The following is a 16,267-nucleotide window of genomic DNA, read 5'->3' on the forward strand; positions in this document are numbered from 1 at the left end:
TGAAAGCTGATACATCACTTTTACCATCAGCTGTTGACGGCTTCCATGCTCTCCGCCACCTAAACGTCACATCTATGCGACTCAACGGCTCTGGTATTTACCACATTGCTGGGTCGTTCGTGTGCGTGTAGCTCATAATAACGATGTTTTTTACAGCATTTGAAGGCAGCATTTGTCTTTGGGCTCCAAAACTCAAGTAGCGAAGCTCCACCCATGCGGGCAACCAGAAGCTACAAAACGCGCCCTCTCAACACAAGCTCAGTTTGAACTGCGCAACAGCTTCGCTGTCTTGTCATTGGACAGATCGCTGCTGACACGCACTGACTGACAGTCGGTAGCAGGTTGTGTGTTTGACAGCAAGCGTCACACTTCTTCACCAGTGAAACAGCTAACGTTAGCCAAGCCAACTAGACCACAGCGGGTGAATGAATGTTCTGTGTAGCTAAAAGGATAGCTGCTAGAGAGACAACTAGCTAGAATTGCGATATATTTCTCACACCACGGCGAGGATGTCGGTCCCGGCAGGAGGAGGATGATGATGACACCACTGTTATGGCGAGTTTTGTCAGTGTGGCTATTTGTAGCTTTACTCTGTTGGTAAGTTATCACTAACGTTATATTGGTTTCATTTAATCGACTATTAAAATTCAGTTGACAAACTTTGACTATGCTTCCAAATTATCTGGCTACCTAACGTTAACATCAGCTAGAACACATCAGCTAGTTAGCTAACGTTATTATGCTGTGATGTGGCACCTGGCTCTGCTGTGTGTTGTTAACGTTACCCGTTAGCTTCAGTTGCTATCTCAGGGTGCTAGCTAGCTATAACACAGCAAATAAACAAGCTGTCCCCATTAGAGACTGATACAGCCCATGTCATTCAATTTATAGCCTTTAGTAGACTTAGTTTGATCAGCTGCCCTAAGTTTGTGTCATCTGTCTGAAATGAAACTCATCCAGGGACTACCTGGTAAGATTATGTGTAACTTAGTTTATGAGAGAAACCTAACTAACACATCCATAAAATGACTGTCCCAAACAATCTGGACCGAGTCTGCCTGGTGCTGCTGAATCTAAATACAGTCAGTGGCCGCTGATTTTTCCTGTGACCCATACTGTCATAGAGCTAACGTTAGCCGACGTTACACAGATTTGCTCCTCAGCTCTTGACAGGATTATGCAGGCCTTTCACGCCTATCACGTCAGTCATCTTGAAAGCTGCAGGTTGTTAGGTCTCAGTAAAGCTGATAACGCCTCAGAAAACGGTCCAGCCAGCAGAGAGGGGGGGATTAAGTAGGATGATGATGATGATGATGGGCTTCAGCCATGATGCTTAGAGGATCCCAACCAAGCATAACACGCACTGACTTCTGTAAATTAGAATTAGTAGATGAGAGAGAGGGAGGGAGAGAGAGATGATGTAATATAGTGTTAACATCTATGTACATGATGTTGACCTGGCCTACATTCACCATCATTGTGACTCACTGCATTCATGGCCTGTGAATATCTGACAGCAGAGGACATTGAGGACATGTGAAGATGTCCTGTTGTAATGTAACCATGGGAATTTAACCAAATTATTGGTTGTTTGTTGAATGAACCTAACAAAAACTGTTGCTGTTCTGAAGAAACATGAAAGATATGAAAACAATGGAGTGGGATTGAAGCCTTTTAGTGTGTGGAAGGATACTTTAATCATTGTTTGAGTAAAGGATTTTCTTATATGTAAAGGACTCTAGTAATTAATGATACATCATGTCATATGGCGGTTAAGACTCATTGGACTGCTTGAGCTTTGTAATAAACTTCCTTTTCTCTGCAATTACCCACACATTATGAATAATCTGTCATTCAGAGACGTGTGTCTTAAGGACAGGGAAGTGAATGGACACACACACTTGATCTTTGCACTGGTGGCACACGTGTTTATCTCTTTCGTCCGGTTGCATAGTTGGCAGCCCACTCCTTGATATCCAGCTCACTCTCTAGTCAGGAGGAGGGGCTCTGGCAGGAGTGGCACTCCTACCCCTGGAAGTGGGACTTTCTTGCTTTTGTCAAGGGAACAGTGTGAGGAACCGTGCATGGTAACACTGAAGCTCTGTTGTGCCAGTTAATCCCATGTCATCTATATTTCAGGGACACATTTTTGCAGAGGATATCAGCTGGCAAATCAAATCTGTTCTTAAGTATTTGACAGCAGCTGCAATCTCACAAAGAATCTTATTTCACCAGTCAGTCTCTAACATAGAACAACTGATAATATATAGTAGGCCCACTCAGACACAGAATAGCCATTTCATCGCCAAGGATAAACCTAAATTGTCCAATATTTGTAAAACGAAACACTGTATCCGCTTTTAGCACTTTTTTCTATGCCTAGGTGAAGCATTTCCTACCACTTTGTATGTAAAGTGTACTACTTTAACCCTTTGTTCATAGCTATTTATTCAATTATTCATGCAAGCCATGCCTTAAAACCACTCTTGCTCCTTTGGGAGTTACATTATGGCTGCTGGCTTTCAATTAGTAGACAAACGCCCTGTTGTTAATTTCAGTGTTTATGACCAGTCTAGCTTTTTGAGTCAGATCAACAAAGGAGTTGCGCCAGCCAGCCCAGTGGCCAAGTAAAATACTTGACCTGAAATCCTAAGTAGAATCTAGATAATGGCCTGGATTGTTGACAAAGTGAACGATGATGGTGTTGTTGGATTGTGGCCTTTGAAACTGGAGCACAAGGAGTTTCCCCATAGGAATGTGAGATCATTGCAACTGTTTAAAGCCTTGTTACCACTGATTATTGTTGTTTTCCTGCCAGGAGTGGACATAGTGACTGTGACCATTTTTCTGACACAATGTCACCCAACAGCAGTGTGTTCTTTATGTTTATAAGTAAAGTAGAGGGTATTAATATATACTTTACACAAGTTAGGCAGTAAATATCACATACAAAAGAGGTGAATGTTCATTCATTATTCTACCAGATAGTATTTTGCTGACAGTTATATTTCAAACAATATTACATGAAAATTTAATTACTAGCCAAAACAGTTATGCAAAAAACAATTTCTCTTTCAGAACACATGTAATCACAGCTGTTTCTGTGTTGTTTTTTTCTCTGCACAACATGGCACTGGTTTGGGGTGTGTCTTTTGACTTTGAGAGCATTCCCTGACTCTGCATACAGATAAGATAAACTGTCCACGTCGGTGTCCAGGCCACCTGGTCTTTCTCATTGCGTCACACTGTGACATTGGCCAGCAGCTTCCTCTGTTTATAACTCACCACATTCAAATTCAAATTTGATGTTGAGCTTGCTTGATCTAAGAGCTTATGAATACCCATATCCTTCCAATCTAAGCCTCTATCCCAGATTCCAGGAGGATTTTCCTTGCCTCATTATAAGATGACCCACATTCAGACAAGTCGACGAAATGCTTCTATTTGTGTCTCTGATTGTGCCTCTCTTTGTCCCATAGGCATTCTAGTTGTTATGTCGGCTGCACAGAGCCGCACCAAGAGGCCCAGAGGCTCCTGCCCACACAGGACATCAGTTCGGAGGAAGAGCCAGGGGAAAATACTCACCATCACAAGGTAGCGCTAGCTGTGTGGGCCTACAACCAAACAGTTGCTTCACTATGCAGGCCTTTCACAGGCTCCTGCATGCCCGACTCACTCATCTCATACACTCCATTAAGTTTTTATTAGTGTATTCAGCCATATAGGAGGCCCGCCACCACGCCAGATGCAAATCAAAATATCAGCAGTTAGACAACAACATCTGAATATATGGACCAATGGACGTGGCTGATGCAGTTTGTGGGGAATTTGGATTCTGTGACTACACCGTCCCCTTCATGCTGTTCCTGGTGTGTGTTAATGTTTTCTTTAGGTTGAGGAGAGTTGGGTGTTACATATCCAGTCTCTGTCTGAAGATGAGCAGCTGATAGTGGGAGATGATCGGCCAAAGGAGGAGCTGACAACACAGGGACTGGACAACAAAGAACAAGATGCAGAGGTTTTTATGTTTGTTGAAATTATATTGTTGGAATTTCATCTGTAATATTTTTCATGAACATGCAGATTTGGGACTTTGAGACTATGTGACTCCACTTGTCACCAAGACTATTCCCAAAAACGAATTTTATGCATGATTCTGTGCTGGAACACAGCAACACCTTAGGCATATGAGACTTGCTTTAAGGATAAGGCTGGTGTTTTTTAATGCAACAAATCCTATGAAAATAACAAAATCAACAATGCGTTTGCTCTACTCCCGTTACTTTTTTCTTCCCACGTACTGTTTTTAGCCGTCAACCCAGAAGTAATTGGCTCCAATTGTAAGATAAAAACCTTGAAATACAGCTCACAAAGACATAGTTTCAATTTTAAAAATCGCTAACTGTTACCACGAAAAGTCAGACTGTTGTAGTTATTACCAAATCAAATTCAAATGGGAACAAATTCTTCATTACGCTGGGGACTATTTTCGCTGCTACGGAACTTTCCTGAGATTGCAAAGTGTTTACAGCCGGCTTATTAAGTTGTTTGAGGAAAAAGTCGGCTGGCCCGGTGCATCGTAATGATGAAATATGCTGCCTAGAGCAACAGCATGGCTCTTTGATGTGTTTTTAATCGTTTTTTTAATATAATGGAGTTCTATGGCTGCTGGGACATGGCTTCATTGGGCACCGGCTACATGGATGAGATTTGCTGGCAAAACAAAATCATTGCTGATTTTGTTATTTTCATAGGATTTGTTGACGGTAAGCAATGCATTAAAAAACACCGGCCTTATCCTTTAATACATGTGAGAAATGATGCCAAAGGCCTGTTTGGATTGTGTAATCTCTAGCTCTCTCCTGAGTAGCACAACAGATTCAGACTTGGATATGCAATTATATGCATATTTGTATGCCTGGCCAATCCTGTTCATCGATTGTTCCTGGAACATGCAAAGCTTTAATAGTTTTGCTAGTTCACTCCTACTCTGGCTAATGGGCTAACCGTTTTAACTTTTCTCTGACAGCTCAATATCTTTCTGATTATCTGTCAGGCCTTGGAAGTGGAGGAGCCTGATGCAGAATTGGAGCCTGAGCCAGAGAAGGGCATGCCAGAACCAGAGCCAGAACCTGAGCAAGACTCAGAAAAACAACTTCCAGAAACCTCCATTACTCAAGACCAGGACTCTGCCTCCTCTTCTGAGACCTCACCCCCATCCGCTGGCCCTGTCACTACCCCTGCTGCTGAGCCTGAAGACCATCCCAGCATCCTTACCACCCAGGATGACACCCCTAACAGGCAGGCCATAAGTACAATGAAGCTTGTTAAAAGGCTTATTTAAAATGTTTTTCTTTTTATCTTTAGAGCTGTTTAATTTGCTTAACCTCTCTCAGTTAGCTGTAAAAATGACAACAGGAGAAAAATGCATGGTCTGCTGTCCCTTTATGGTCTGTCAGAGAATGCCATGTTAGTTGCTGCGGTTTACGGTACCTTATGAGTATAAGTTCCTTTTAATTTTTTTTTTTTCTTGAAAGCTTGCTGTTTCAAGGTTTGCTCAACTTTAATCAATTCCCAAACGTAACGACAACAATAAAATAAAACATGGATTACTGTCTTACTTCAGTGTTTCAGACGATGTTGAAGTTGCTGAAGTTCCTCCACTTGAGCTCAATGATGCTGACGTGGCCCCAGCTGACTGTGAAGCAGAAGAGGCCAACCCATATGACGATGCTAGGTGGGTGCTGTTGATCCTGTGGCCTATTTAGTAAGCTAAAGAGAATCCTTAGAAAATAACACCTCTCTTGTGTCGTTACAAAGTTGACATGATGAAGTGCTTTAGAGTCAAATTTAATTGCCATTTAATAATTTTTATTTGGAGCTCTTTTTAATTGTTAGGACAGGACAGCCACTGCATAATAATCTTGTTCTTGCACTATCTTTTATACCTTACCCATTATGAGTTATTCTTGTGGCAATTACACTTGTCTTTTCAATCCAACCTTTATTATCTGATCACATTTTAACTGGCAGATCTGCATGTTCATAACTCAGATTTTGTTCATAATATGAGTCAATAAGCCCAACCACCTTGGGATGTGGTGAGGATAAAAGATGCACTGAAAAGACAAGTGTAACTCTGTCCATCTGTAACAAAGCAGTGATGCTCTTTTGTCCCCACTGCAGTCCTCCAGTGGTGTTGGAGAACACTTCCAATGCTCACACTGCGGGTACCAAAACCCACACTGACCCGCCACTGAGTCCTCAGTCGGGTCACGGCACCCAACGTCTGGAGGCCAACACATCGCACATGCTGAAAGAACAGGTATGACTTGACCATCCTGAACTCTGGTACCATTTGAACTATTCTTCTCTCGTATCTCAGCCGTACCAGAGGAGGTGTTCCCATTCTTGTTATCGTTGACAGGGTTTGAGCTCCACCATCGTCACAGAAAACGATTCCACTGTGAGCAGCAAAGACCCAGAGGACATCCCCACCTTTGATGAGTGGAAGAGGAAGGAGGTGGAGAAAGAGAAGAGTAAGAGTGTATATTGTTCCCGCTCATAAAGCTATGTAAAGCTTGATGAGCAAGATCAAATCAAATTCTGTGTACATGAAAAGTACTAAGCAAATTAAGATGATTCTTATTTTACCTAAACCTACTGGACAATTAGACCAGTTTAAGCTTAATATCTGTCCTGTCAATTTTTAAAACTGCCCTATAATTTTCTCTATTCTGTATTTTTTCTTCTCTGTAGCTCAGGCTACTCATACCTCCACCAACGGGGGCTCTCATCCTGTGAAGAAGGTGCAGAAGAACTTCAACAACTATGCCTCAGTGGAGTGTGGAGCTAAGATCCTTGGCTCTAACCCAGAAGCTAAGGTATATATGATAATATGCTCTCTACATAGCCATCAACACAGGATCCTGTCTATTGTATTGGTAGTTGTCATGATGACAACTGATTTGTTGATTTGTTCCACACAGAGCACCTCAGCCATATTGAAGGAGAATATGGACCTGTACATGCTAAACCCCTGTAGCAATAAAATCTGGTATGTATAATGTGTGTTAATGCATCACTGCATTAAAATGTATTCCTGCTCCTTTTCCAAAAAAGCAACAAGAGATAATTCCTTTTCAGTCCCAACTAAACCTCATTTTCTACATTCTCTTCTCTCTCTTTGTCTTTCTCTCAGGTTTATCATTGAGCTCTGTGAGCCCATCCAGGTGAAGCAATTGGACATTGCTAACTTTGAGCTCTTCTCTTCCACTCCCAAAGACTTTCTGGTCTCCATCAGCGATAGGTTTGTACTGCAGCTACTATATTTGATACTATTTAGGAAAATTTCTGTTGTCATAGGTATAAAAACAATATCATATATATAACTCATATATATATATATATATATATATATATATATATATAACTCAGATCCTGTTTAGAAAATGTTACACAGAAAATTATTCATGCTAAGTGAAAATTGTGCTATGATTCAACAAAGACAGGTATCAAAACAAGCAGAATTTATATAAAATTTGAATTATCAAAACCAGCACCAGTATCAGACTTTCCAATGAGCTCCCTTGCTCTAATCATTAGCTCCCAAATAGTCCCAAATAGACTGAATTTGCTGTGTGGGATGACTCTGCTTCCTCAGATATCCAACAAACAAGTGGCTAAAGCTGGGGACCTTTCATGCCCGGGATGAACGCACAGTCCAGAGCTTCCCATTGGATGAGCATCTTTATGCTAAATATGTCAAGGTGAGCACAACTTCTTTCTGGTCTCACAACCGCTGCATCTGTTCCTTTACTTTATTCCATTTCTTCTTCTTTGGTCAGTGGAATAGAATATTACAAGGGCATTAGGGTCCTGACCTCTGCACAAAATGTTTTTAGTTGCTAATACTGTTATTTTTGTTGGTGGTATAGAAATGGAACTTTATTCTACTGTTGCTCACATTGTAAATCGCTCTGGATAAGAGCATCAGCTAAATGCCTAAAATGTGAATAAGCCAATTTGGACAGAATATATGTAACATTCTAGCTGTGGTCATAGCTGAGTCGGAGAGATAATGGCAGCACAGCAGTTTTGCCTCTAAAGTGTCTCTCATCAAACCCAACATACACTCTTTGGTCCTGTTTGAATGCATGTTTACATCTCTTTAATTGTTTCTCTCTTCTGTTTCTCTTGCTTCAGATGTTCACCAAGTACATAAAGGTTAGCCTGTTTTTCTTGTAGAGGTCTGTGGTTGAGTAAGTTGAGTAGAGAAGGTGGAGGGGAATGTGTTCTGTGTTTTGAGTGGGGTGAACAAGCTTAAACAGAATCAGGACTAGCTTACGCTGGTAGCACAGTATTCCTGCAATAAATAGTCCTTTTAAAATTGAGTTTGTACTGGGCAATCCTATCACACACTAATAAATATTTGATTATACATGAAATGCCTGTTGACTTTAATATAATAAAGCATATTATGTCGGTTAATGTAACTTAACTAACACTGATCCACCCACAGCTTCAAACTGCACTCGCTCAGTAACTCACTGCCAATGCACTCGCTTACAACTCACTATCAACATTTGAATTGAACCCATTGTTTTGATTTTACTACAAAACAAAATCATGACTTTGCAGTTTGCATATAACATGATTGTTGCTGAGAGTGGTGAATGGCCTGGAGCATAATACAGTGCACATCTCCATTACATTATGTGAATCATTTTCAATTATTATTCTTTTTTTTTTTAGGTGGAGCTGGTCTCTCACTTTGGCTCGGAACATTTCTGTCCCCTCAGTCTCATAAGGTGAGTGTAAATAAAATGGCTCAAACTTTGGCAATGTAAAGCTTTCATAATATACTCTAAAGACGGTGTAAAATATGACTTGTTCTCTCTAGAAAAGTACCTGCACAAGTATAAGCTGTTCAAAATGGAAGTGAGAACCTTACTTTGGAACAAATTGAAAAGTGGCCAGTAATAACAACATTTTGCTTGTGCCATGTATATACCATGATTTTTTGATGTGTTTTTTTTTTTTATTGTCATTGGGTTTTATGTAAGATATTATTGATTTGTTTTCCACAATGGAAATATGTGTTTGAAGTAACACTTTCTGGTGTTATCTTCTGGGGTCAAATATACATATTGCCTAAACTAAATTTATGGAAGAGGGTGTCAAATTATATTATACTGTATATTGTAATGATTTAGCTTACGCTTACACCTCACCCCACTATTAAACATTAGGTAGGACTAAGGAGAACTAATGCATATGGAACCAGCTGCGCTGTTGAAGTTGGCACTTCCTCAAATTGTAAAAGTAAAAGTGGCTTGAGGTCGGGCATAGCAGAAGTAGTAGAAATTGTGGAAACCAACACTTTGTACCACAACATATTGTTACTACCAGTGCTTACCATTGGACCTCCAAAATAGTTATTGCTAGGGAGTAGTAAAGTAGTATACTGGGCATCTGATTTGTCTAATTTTAGATAAATTATTAATAACTCAAGATTTGTGCCAAATTTGTGCCAACTGTCTCAAAATTTGTGCCAAAGTTGTGTGTGATTAGTCTAACACCAGTTTGATATTTGTGTTAAAATTCCTTAAGTTGAGGAGGAAAGACCTGCTGTAGTGATGACTTCCCATTTATCATATGTATTGCAGGGCTTTTAGTGTAGCTCTGTCTGCCCCCTAGTGGCCATTGAAGACTCTTTAGAAATAAACCATATTTAGTTTTTATTAGGAATCCTTTTTAGTTGTTGGAGGGTTACATTTCTTATATAATGATCTTATAGTGATATTGATGTGCTTTGTCCTCCAGGGTGTTTGGGACCAGCATGGTAGAAGAGTATGAGGAGATAGCAGATCCCTCAGAGAGACCAGACGATCAGGATGATGACTTAGGTGAGTGTCATATATTTAATAGCTAAAATCCCCACTAGTGTTGTTCTCAGCTTGTGGTCAATTGAAGCAATACAATGTGCTAGTTACAATGTGCTAGTTACAATGTTGCGTAATTTCTCTATTCAGTATAGTCCTATCAATTTATGAGTTTTGTTAATGTGACACACTTGTCTCAATGGTGTTTTCTCATCAATGTGTATACAGACACAAAGTGGATTCAGCCTTTATTCAGCCTTTGCCTTTATTTCCAGTGTAGTAAATCTTGTTGAATCTTGTAAAAGTTGTTTTACAACTGCATTTTGTACAATGACGTTAACATGTATAGGTGTGAGATTGATGTGAATTATTAGATTACTAGAAATGCTTAGATTGCACTGATGAAGGCTCTGCTCCCTCCAGATTATCTTCCTGGGTACGTGCCAGGTGAAGTCAAGTCTTCCAACAATCTGATTGGATCAGCTAAGGGTAAGTCTGGCGAACACGGATACCCAGTGCATCTAGATCGCAACTACGATCCCAAACCTGGATTACCATGTGTTAAGTCTTAATGGTGTTTTTATTGTCTGTTTAGATGTGATTCTGAACATGGTCAATAATATTGCCGTCAACGTTCTTGGGGGAGGCCCGGAGATGCAAGGTATGGCCAACACATCACATGCAGTCATTTGGGCTCCTCTGTCCGCTAGCTCTTAACATGCAGTTTCATCTTTTTGTGAGAGAGATGAAGGCACTGTTTTGTTTTTGTTAAGATAAAAAGAAATATTTGCTGTTGAAATCCTAAGGTTGATGTCCTCTACTGTGAAGGTTGCTGCATTGTTTTGGTAAACTGGTGATCTTGGCTTTTGTAGTTTGTCATATAGTCACCGTCACTTCTGCGGTCAACGTGCAGTGTTTCTTCTTTATATTTTGAAGGCAACATTTCGTCGCAGGAATTGAACATGACCGAGCCAGCATCCCAAATTGAAACCACCACTCAGGGTACCACTACAGACCTCGTCTCAGTGTGAGTACCAGCCAGCAGTCACATGACATCACTCTATTGTAACCATGAACTAGTGTTGTCAAACAGTACATACATGTTTCATTAAACAATATGTAAAATTGTTTAAAACCTGTTGTAGTAAATTATTTTTTTCTTTTTTTAAATTTCCTGTAAAAATGCAAGTGTTTTTGAGGAGGGGGGGGGGGGGACTAAAACTACAAAAACAATTTCACATAGGACATATTTTGCTGGCACACAACATCCCTGCCTGCTCTCACGTGCAAGCAACAAAATGGCATAGTTGTATGCATGGAACGTATGCATACAAGTCATGCTTTTCTGGTAAAATACATGGCAGACTTAATTTGTGTGTAACTGAATAAACTTTTGCAAGGATACGTGTTTGTAGGTTTGAATTTTTTGCAAGTTGCCAATGGTACAATGATGTGAAACACTTTGAAATAAGGTTCCGATCCTAGAAAACCCCAGTACAGAACCATTTCTCAAATCTCAATCTGCTTTTTCATTACCAGCACTCTGTGAAACATTAGGGATAATGCTGCTGGACTAGCTGAGGAGGCTATTCATGCTATTCAGATATTTTGAAGTTGAGCTTTAAGTGATTTTTCTTGGCTATTTTACTGCACCCTGACTTTACTACTCTGACATCTACTGTAATGTCCTTCTTCCTCTCTAGTCCTGACTCTGAAGTGGTACAGACCTTCCTAGACCCTGATATCCCTGCAACTGAAACCCCCTCACCAGAGCCCTCTGTTCCAGAAATACCCACTACTGACACTACCTTACTAGAGCTCCCCCCGGTGGAGGAAAAGATTGTCACTCCTTTACAGGAAGATGAGGAAGAACCTATCAGTTCTACCATCACCCTTCTGGATAAGGAAGAAGAGACAGAGGAAGAGAGGGAGAAAAAGGAGCAGCATGAGCGACAGCAAGAAAGCTTAGACTATTGTGCACTATTCCCTTTATCTTCATCATCCCCACATTCTTCCTCTTGCTCTTGCTCGGCTTCCCTCCTGGAGTATCTCCAGCAGCAGTGCTCAGCCCTGCTGTCCAAAAAGAGGACATGCCAAACCATGGAGAGAGAGCAAACGATTCCTCCCCACATCCAAACACCCACATGGCAGCTCCCCCTCTCTCCCTCTGCCTGCCCCGTACCTCAGCAGGACCACAATGAGATACATCCGCCCCAGGAAAAAGACCATGCCCCTGGGCAGGGTGAGAGGGGTGCCAGCCCATCAGAGGAACCACATCCTCCAGCGGACCTCACAGAAGCCCAGAAAGAGTCCAGTTCTGAGCCTCCGCTGCTGGAGCCCAGTCAGACCTCAAAGCTCCCCAAACCCAGCACCACTGACTCTTCCTCTGCCAAGCCTACCCCTACTGTGGAGCCGCCACAGCTTTCCTCTAAAGAACCACCCAAGGAGCTAAGACCAGAGAAGAGCCAGGATGTGCCGGATGAAGAGAAGCATGAGGAGCCTTCAGCCACGATCAGCGCCTCCACCTCCACAAAATCCAGTGTCAGTGCCACAGCGGACGATATCTCAGTCGCCCCAACAGAGGAGAAGCCTAACATTGATTTTTACCTACCAGAGTTAGACACCTCCATCCAAACCCCAGATGTGATAGATCAATCTCAGGCTCTCCATCCAACCCCCTCTCCCCCTTCAGAGCAGCACCCCGCCCCTACAGCTGTACCAGAAAACGGGAGCGCTCCCGCCGAAGCATCCCACCCTGCTCCGAACACGGTCGCAGAACCCGAACCCTCTAGTGGTCACTCTGTCACCACGGAAACCAAAATGGAGGATCTCGTGGAAGATATCATCTTTACATCATCCAGCGGCAACGGTCAGCTGTCTCGCCCCTCCTCTCCAACTTCCCCTCCTTCCTCCTCCTCGCAACCCCACTCAGACGTCTATGCAGAGCTCCACAACGGCGTGGAGCAGGCGAACGGGAACCAGGTGCACGGCTCCAGCCAGAAGGAGTCCGTGTTCATGAGACTCAACAACCGCATCAAGGCCCTGGAGATGAACATGTCACTCAGCGGACGCTACCTGGAGCAGCTCAGCCAGAGGTGAGGAACAGAGACACACACACTAGTACAACAGACAAATAGAGACAGACTGCTTTCAGTTGAGTAAGTGTGGTAATAACAGTGACTCTTGAAGTTTGAACTTGAGTTGAGGCTGCTACTAGTTGACTCCTTAATGCAATGACACCCTCCATTCTTTTTTCACGGTGTTTTATTTCAAGGTATCGAAAGCAGATGGAGGAGATGCAGAGGGCTTTCAACAAAACCATCATTAAACTTCAAAACACCTCCAGGATAGCAGAAGAGCAGGTGAGCAGTGGAGAGACACAAATGTCGGTCCAGAAATTTGCTGTATATATGTTTTATATCGAAGTTTGGAATAGGTTTCCCGAAAGCATTCTACCATATTTATTCAAACAGGAGGAAATCGAATTGATTGCTTCCAAATGCATCCCAGTTGAATTAACCAAATGCTTGCTAGGATGAATGCAAAATGGCCATAGAAAAACTCTTTCTTTAGAAAGCATTCTACCTTAAAGTAAAGCATTCTACCTTGTTAATTATTGATACTGTCTTAACATACCTTTTCGAATATGTGATTGTTGTGTGTTTGTATGTGTGTGAGTTTTCCCTGTGTGTGGTTGGCCACCTGATTTATTGTCCTGTTCCCCCACAGGACCAGCGTCAGACAGTGTCCATCCAGTTGCTGCAGGGCCAGCTGGAGAACGTGACTCAGCTGGTTCTCAACCTATCTGTCAGGGTCAGCCAGCTGCAGAATGAGGTAGATACAAATCTCCAGGCAGAAAGCCTTCATCAGTAATCAGGGGGTTTTCAGCCCAGGATCCAAACTGAGTAAATTTAGTCTTCTCCCCTCAGGACCAAGGTTCATTAAGATGTACTAGTACTCAGCAGAAGCAGACCTGGGTCCTGACACATAGTTTAAGAAACATCTTTTAGGCTAATATATGCCTTAGTACTTTGCTGATTCCACTTCTGAAAGTCCTAACTTCAACTTCAACAATAAGTGCCACAAATGGTGTGAGACCAAATCTCCTAGTTTAATTAGGGTACAAGAAAGATTCTGAATGAGTGTTACATGCCTCATTGTTCAGGCTATACACCCTTTTTCCCCCTCAGTAATTTCCTTTTGCCACATCATGCATTGCCGGTGTTTTTATAATGAGCTGTTGATAATCGATGGCCTGTCTCGTAGGTGTCAGACAGGCAGAATTACCTGCTGCTGTCTCTGATGTTGTGTCTGTTCCTGGGACTGCTGCTGTGTGCCAACCACTGCCGCATCTCCACTATGCCGCCAAACACAGAACCAGAGCCGCCCATCCCCAAGAGCTACAGCTATTGCTGTCCTGAAAGGTAAAAAGTCAACTCTATAGTGTTACTTTCTACTGAAAAAACAAATGATAGCATGCACAAGTATCATATGCTTAACAAGACTCAGTACAGTAAAAAATGGATCCAAGGGGAAAGATGCATCTTTGAACAGGAGATGGAGAGGGCGGATTTGAATAAGCAATGAATAGCTTTGCCAAATGGGTTGTTACAGCTAACACACACAGGTTACAGTACCATTAACGGCTCCTACTCATTAAGCCAGATTATTGATACAATTATTCATCAAAACATAGCAGATGGAATCTTAAGTGATAACAGAGACATAAATCATGTCTTAACAAATGTTACATGCACTCTTTTCCTCGAACCATTACTGTTTTCTGAACAGGCAGTTCTCTTCCTGTGATGACTCGGGCTTGAAGAGGAGAGCATCCTATCCGCTGCTACACTCAGAGTCATTCCAGTTGGCCACCACCGAAGGCAAGTACATTTGTAACTGTTGTACCACATAAGTTCCATAGGGATAATAATCATTGTAACCTGTGGGCATCTGTGAGTCTTTTTTCCTCCCATATATTGTAAATATCGGCTTATGAGTGCTGATCTTACCCATTGCTTAGCCTGGTATAAATGTGTGTCATTCTCTGGCTCACAGGTCCAGAAACGCTGCACACAGAGGAGACACAGAGGCTTTCTGCAGCTAATAGAAAGGTGCGTAAAGATGGATTTTGTACATTACAGAATATGAGCATTGTCTTAGCGATTTCATACTGGTAATTTATTGAATAACAGCATGAGAGCGTTCACATTAAATGAGCCTTCTGCTTCTCTCTTGTTCTTTCTCACCCACACAGAGGAGACGCAGTAAGATAAAGCCCAGTGAGAAAGTGGAGACTCTGAAACCATCTCTTCACGCTGCTCCAGAGCTGGCTAATGGAGCCGTTGTATGTAACGGTGTGCCTCTCACCACAAACCTGACGTCCCCTACGAGACGGTTACTTCAGCCTACCTTTAGAGACTCGCCCTCAGAGGGCAGCTCCGAGGGCTCCTCCCATTCGGACGACCCCTCCTTCTGTGGTATCGCCACAGCATGCAATCGAATCTGCGACGGCCTCCCCCCACCCAAGACCAGGGCGGAGAAACGGGCATTAAGACGCAGGCGTCCCAAGCCTGGTTACGTGGTGGTGGACTTGGTTCAGGCCCCCTGTAGGGACAAGAGCGAATCATTGCCCATCTCCACCCTGCAGGACGTCATGAGCAGGAAAACGGAGCAGAGCTCAGGGACATTCGGGGTAAATGCCACCCTCTCAGGTCCTGCTTGACGTAGAAAAAACTCTAAAAAAAAATCTCCACTCCCCCTCACTGACCGCCAGACTCTCCTGAAAGGAGGGTGGATGTTATTTCTTGTAGCAGCAGGAAGCTTAAAGCTTTGACATGAGACAATCCCTTCACTCTTGGCTTTAGTTTTGTTTTCAGTTCATGTTCTCTGTTAAATCCTTGTCAGACTTTTATATTTGTTATGCCTCAAACCAATGAAATGTCTTCCCAGCTTACCATTAAAATCTTTTCTTCTGTCTGATGGTAAATATTGACTCACTTGAGTACATTTCCTGAGGGGATTCAGTAACATTTTGAAACTGTTGTCAATATGCTGCAACTTAACCGTTTCCCCAGATCCTCAAACATTTTGTGAACCTACTGCTAGCTTGACACTGAGTAGCCTGAGAGATGACAAAGAGTGGTGGAGGGAGCTGTCTCAAACCTGCAAGGATCAGCAGAAATAGGACTTCTTCCTTTTTTTTGCATTCAAAATAAAAGCACAGAAATTGCTACAGAACATAATATTAAGTTTGGATCTACAGCACAGCAGAAGTGGCAAAAGATATCAGTATTTGGCAACTTCTAAATTGAAAGTGGAATAAAAAATAGAGCTGCAGAAAAAATACAAATGAGACTATATTATAGAGTCAGAAAGAAAAA

General features: G+C 42.1%; 1 protein-coding gene across 4 annotated transcripts; it reads left to right on the forward strand.

Moving 5' to 3' along the window:
- Positions 1-347: 347 nt before the first annotated feature.
- LOC139641780 (SUN domain-containing ossification factor-like) lies at positions 348-15,838 on the forward strand. Of its 4 annotated transcripts, none has more exons than XM_071516373.1 (24): positions 348-597; positions 3,480-3,594; positions 3,893-4,018; positions 5,030-5,301; positions 5,627-5,737; positions 6,187-6,325; positions 6,428-6,539; positions 6,760-6,884; positions 6,990-7,057; positions 7,202-7,309; positions 7,664-7,769; positions 8,206-8,226; positions 8,755-8,810; positions 9,826-9,908; positions 10,308-10,373; positions 10,480-10,545; positions 10,821-10,911; positions 11,588-12,979; positions 13,159-13,246; positions 13,614-13,718; positions 14,151-14,308; positions 14,676-14,767; positions 14,943-14,998; positions 15,142-15,838. In XM_071516373.1, exons 1-24 carry the CDS (start codon positions 533-535, stop codon positions 15,607-15,609), a joined length of 4,089 nt encoding a protein of 1,362 aa, XP_071372474.1. In that variant the 5' UTR covers positions 348-532; the 3' UTR covers positions 15,610-15,838. The 4 variants fall into 4 exon arrangements, with proteins under 4 accessions (XP_071372474.1, XP_071372476.1, XP_071372477.1 ...); XM_071516375.1 differs by having other exon boundaries at positions 5,057-5,301; XM_071516376.1 differs by having other exon boundaries at positions 3,899-4,018; positions 5,057-5,301; positions 6,428-6,545.
- Positions 15,839-16,267: the final 429 nt, after the last annotated feature.

Source organism: Centroberyx affinis, unplaced genomic scaffold (genome assembly GCF_046629955.1).
Source record: "Centroberyx affinis isolate AG114_WGS23_722 - 3 ecotype Tasmania unplaced genomic scaffold, CSIRO-AGI_Caff_v1 ptg000400l_1, whole genome shotgun sequence".
Taxonomy (NCBI): domain Eukaryota; kingdom Metazoa; phylum Chordata; class Actinopteri; order Beryciformes; family Berycidae; genus Centroberyx; species Centroberyx affinis.

Excerpts from the sequence above, each read along its gene's own strand:
- LOC139641780 (XM_071516373.1), top strand. The coding sequence starts at position 533 with ATGATGATGACACCACTGTTATGGCGAGTTTTGTCAGTGTGGCTATTT. Across the intron at positions 7,058-7,201 it reads CCCTGTAGCAATAAAATCTG|GTTTATCATTGAGCTCTGTG; the intron begins GTATGTATAATG and ends TCTTTCTCTCAG. Across the intron at positions 8,811-9,825 it reads TGTCCCCTCAGTCTCATAAG|GGTGTTTGGGACCAGCATGG; the intron begins GTGAGTGTAAAT and ends TTTGTCCTCCAG.